General features: G+C 34.6%; 1 protein-coding gene across 1 annotated transcript; it reads left to right on the top strand.

The window, feature by feature from the left end:
* Window positions 1-2,529: 2,529 nt before the first annotated feature.
* Window positions 2,530-4,566, top strand: LOC309503774 (ladderlectin-like). The gene is made up of 6 exons (XM_082176577.1): window positions 2,530-2,618; window positions 2,756-2,823; window positions 3,068-3,162; window positions 3,744-3,869; window positions 4,033-4,153; window positions 4,339-4,566. Exons 2-6 carry the CDS (start codon window positions 2,760-2,762, stop codon window positions 4,404-4,406), a joined length of 474 nt encoding a protein of 157 aa, XP_082032703.1. The 5' UTR covers window positions 2,530-2,618; window positions 2,756-2,759; the 3' UTR covers window positions 4,407-4,566.

The raw sequence follows: 4,566 nt of genomic DNA, 5'->3' as shown, positions 1-4,566 counted from the left end.
TTCCTTGAGTATCCGACAGGATATTTGAGGCTCCTTTAGTTTTTACAGTGTATAGGAGTGAAGACTGACAACAGGGCTAGGTTGTGTAGAGCCTTGAAGACAAGTATGGGAATCGTGTAAATAATTATATACCAGACAGGCGTCCATTTCAGTGAAATTAGTAACAGATTCATGTTTCTTGGCAGACTTAAGCATTCTAGCTGCTGCATTCTGTTTTTTTCTGTAAGCCTGCAAGTGCTCTGGCATAATAATATAGTAACGGGAATTACAGTAGTCCATTCGTTTAAAACCATGGCAGATAAGAATGGCTAAGTCTTGGCTTAAAGACATAAACAAATTAAACTGGTTGGTAAAATGTAATTTATTTGACTATCCATTTTTAAATGGATGTTCAAACAACCAGGTGGAGGCAGTATGTTCACAGATGGTTTTTTAAACAGGGGTTTCTTACACGTAGAGTTAGAAGTTTTGGTGGAGGGAACGCATACAGTTTTTATCACACAAACACTAGAAGCCACAAGTTGGATGTCCAACATCACCGTCAAAAGGATGTAACTAAGTGTTTGTCTGCAGTACGTTCAATAAAGTAATCAAAGAGTTGAAGTCGACTACAAGACTTGGCAGTGCGTAAAGCGTGCGTTGCATATCTAAGCCAATGGCAGCTATAGGAGCTGCTTTACCAGTAACAAACTATAACACTGGAAATATTCTTCACAACATTTACATCGTTTAGAAACTTATTTGTTTGATCAAAATGTAGCCTATATTGACTTAAACTGTTTGATTTAGAGATAACATCAAGTCAATATCAGTGAATAATGAGTCAATATTTTGTGCAAGCCTATACACACTCTTTATAGGTTAGTCGTGTGATGTTTTAAACAGAATCCTTTCGATTTACATTTAGATTAAATATGCCACTCTCATAAAGTTAAGCTCACAGACTATGCCACTCTCATAAAGTTAAGCTCACAGACTATGTGAAATTATCTGTTAGATTTTTCAGGTAGACTATCTGCAGCCCCTAAGCAGTGGTGTAGTCTACGTGATACGCACGTATACGCCGTATTATACCCACTAAGGCCAAGGATTTCCGTATACCCCCTTAAAAAAGCATGAGGATACGTAACAACTTCATTTTGTCAGAACTTTCTCACTTTCGTTCATAAATTCACCCCGTCTGTGTTTGCGAAGCGACACGGATCGAATCGCGGAATCCAGAACTTGCTGTATAAAGCAGAACGTCATCACGGAATTTGGCCATTTTTGAATGAATAAATCAAAAGTAGGGCTGTAGCCTACAATGAATCAAATCTCGATATGGACTAGTGTCTGTGAATATTAAAGCTCAAAGAGACTGCAGTTGTTCTACGCGTCTCTGGGAATGAGCGCTCAATGTGTAGCCTACTCTACTACTAGCCTACACACACACACTGAAGCACGCGTGACGCTCGTGGTGTTTTCAGCGTTTCACTGTATTGAGACATGATGTAGGCTACACGTGAACTTCATTGCAGAGCTGCTATGAGAGTCACTTCACAAGAATTTCACCATTTCATTTGATAAAACTATCGTCATTCATTCGTATCATATACAGACAGAAACTGTAATGTCTTTAGGACAACCTGTCGAAATAAAAGTTTGGTATAACTTGAAGAAATTATAACAGAAATTACTATTGCACAGTAGAGAATACTTCAAGTAGGCCTAATAATAATAATAATAATAGTTTATTAAAATACACAGAAACTCAAATGTCTACAACCCACCAAAATAAAAGTTCGGTCTAACCCAAAAAAATTATGAAAGAAATTGCACAGTAAATGTACTTTAAAATAATAATAATAATAATAATAATAATGAAATCTATTAAAATGTTATTTTAATGGAATATCACACAAGTTTTCATGCATGTTTTAATTTTAACAGTAAACTTGCCAAAACAATAAAACAATTTTTTTCAAAAACACCATTTCTAAAAGTAAATTTGTATTTGTGCCTATAATGTTTTAAATTGTTTAAAAAAAAAAAAAAATTCTTTTAAATTGTCAGCTGATAAAACACTTAGTCTTTCATAATGCTCTCAATTACATGTCGATGCATACTGTATGCATTTGTGAGTGTGTGGTGCTCTTATGGGGTGACGGGGTGTATCACAGTATACTCACTACAAAAAACTAGACTACACCACTGCCCCTATCATCACTTGGAAAAAGGCGCTTCAACCCCTGTGATGTGTGGCAGCAGCAGGGCGAGATTGATCTCGTGAGGATGATCAAGCAGACGCAAAGTGGAATACCACAACATTCTCAAGTTTATTAAGGAAGAAGTGTCATATGTATACACACGATAAATATCCCTTATGACTAACAACTATAAATATTTAAAATACTCACTCATATTTCGTTTTTTAACATTTACATTTCTACAGGCTTATCTCATCTCATTATCCAATATTTGTGAACGAAAGTTTAGGCTACATACCAAACAATCACATCCTGTTTCATTCTCGTGACTTTAAGTACACATTAAGTGACATTAAAGTATAAAAGCAGGGCTCTTTTTGGAACTTCACAAAAACTTCCTCTGAGATTCAACTAGGCTATCTGAAAATCAAGGTGAGTTTTTGAAACAGAAACCTACTGAATAAAATTGTTAAAGTATCGTTGTGCTTTAAATTTAAAATGCAATGATAATCCACAGTGCCTACAGACATTTACCCTTTCCTGCTTATTCATTTTTTGGTTCATTTCAGGTTCATGATGGCAATGCTGAAAAGTCTAATTCTTCTTTTCATTATCTTCTCCATGGGAAATGCAGAAGGTAACCTTTACAACCTTAAACATTTAATTGTGAAACCCTTTAATAGAGCATTTTGGAAATGTACATTATTCCATTTACTAATATCTACATGATTAATGAGGGATTTACAGTGTCAAAGTACACTATAATTTAGGCACATAATCACACAAATATTAAATAAGCTACATAAAATAATACAAAATAAAAACATTCTTTGCTGTGAGTATTACAAAAGCCCTATAACATTTATGTACTGGATGCACAGTTCATTTAGTTGAAAAATGCCCCTATGGATGGAAAAATTTTGGACTCCGGTGCTACAAGTACTTCCCTCAGTCGGTTCCCTGGATCACAGCAGAGGTAATGTATTAGTTACAACAAGGTGATTTGGACAACACTTTTCTATTAGGTGTCTTTACATCTAAGTAAATAAATAAATAGTTCAGTACAATACTTAATATGTTGATGTAAAACACTTTTGCTGCTATTGAGGTGGGAAATGGTTAAGGTTAGGGACAGGTTTGATGGTATGGTTAGGTTTAAGGGTGGGTTAAGGTGTAAGGGACGAATCAACAGTGTAATCATATATCTAATTACAGAAATTAATTACAGCTGTATTAATTGGATGCATTTTTTTAAAATATAAGTACAATGCAAAAACATGTATGTACACCATAAATGCACTGAATCAAATGCATAATTTAAATGTTAGTACATATTAGTTAAAGACACTTCATATAAAGTGGGAATTTTTTTATATATATTTTAAAAAGTAAAACTTTCTATTCTGCAAATAAATAATACAGAAAACTGATACTGATCAAATAATCAATCAGAGCAGACTTTGTTTGCAAATGACTAAAATGTAGTTTAAAAAGTCACTTCTGCTTTCTGCTAAAAAGATTAGATTTTATATTGACAAAAAAAATCTTTCTCTTCAGAAAAACTGTCAAACTCTTGGTGCAAATCTTGCATCTGTGCATAGCAAACCGGAAAATGATTTCCTGCAGAGTCTGTTGCCTTCTCCTTCCACAGTATCGTGGATTGGTGGTCATGATGGTGAACAAGTAAGTTAAAGTGTGCCATTTGTTTGTCTAAACTAAATTTCTGCTTGAAACAGTAAATGCAATGTTTGAAGATGGTTTGACTTCAAAGCCAAACTTAATTAGCTTCTTACTTAAGTCTGACTACAGTAGTGCACTTTTTGTATTCATTCTCTTCACTCATTAGGACGGACAGTGGTTGTGGAGTGATGGAACTGTGAATGCTGACTTTACCAACTGGTGCTCTACAGAACCTAACAATAACGGTGGTCCCAACTCCGAGAACTGCTTGGAGATCAACTGGACCTGTGAGAATGCACTGTTTTTAAAAAATGTTTATGTAATTTACAATACTATAATTTCATATCATACTGTAACATGAAATGACTCATTTGGATTTCACAAAGTGCCTTAAGGTGAACATTCTATTTTATTTTGATTCTAACACCACTATAATGATCAGAATAACTTATTTCATTATTCCACCCTACAGCTAACCATTGCTGGAACGATGCGTCCTGTTCAGGCTCAAAGAACTATGTTTGTGTTGCGGACGTGTGAGATCATATGCAGTCATCCTGCTCCACATGTACTTTGACTGTACAACATGTACTTTTTCTGATCTTATATTCACAAAAATGTTATTCTGAAATCAAATCTCTTCTCAATATTTTCTCTGTAACACTCCTCAGTTTAATAAAAGCATTGACAAAGCAAATCA

Source organism: Leuciscus leuciscus (genome assembly GCF_965113295.1).
Source record: "Leuciscus leuciscus genome assembly, chromosome: 7".
NCBI lineage: Eukaryota > Metazoa > Chordata > Actinopteri > Cypriniformes > Leuciscidae > Leuciscus > Leuciscus leuciscus.
The sequence above is the reverse complement of the archived record's forward strand: the minus strand, read 5'-3'. Positions and strand labels throughout refer to the sequence as shown.

Bases quoted from the DNA above. Each gene is read 5' to 3' on its own strand.
- LOC309503774 (XM_082176577.1), top strand. From the start codon at position 2,760: ATGATGGCAATGCTGAAAAGTCTAATTCTTCTTTTCATTATCTTCTCC. The intron at 2,824-3,067 runs GTAACCTTTACA...CTGGATGCACAG, and splicing joins CTCCATGGGAAATGCAGAAG to TTCATTTAGTTGAAAAATGC. The intron at 4,154-4,338 runs GTGAGAATGCAC...TCCACCCTACAG, and splicing joins CTTGGAGATCAACTGGACCT to CTAACCATTGCTGGAACGAT.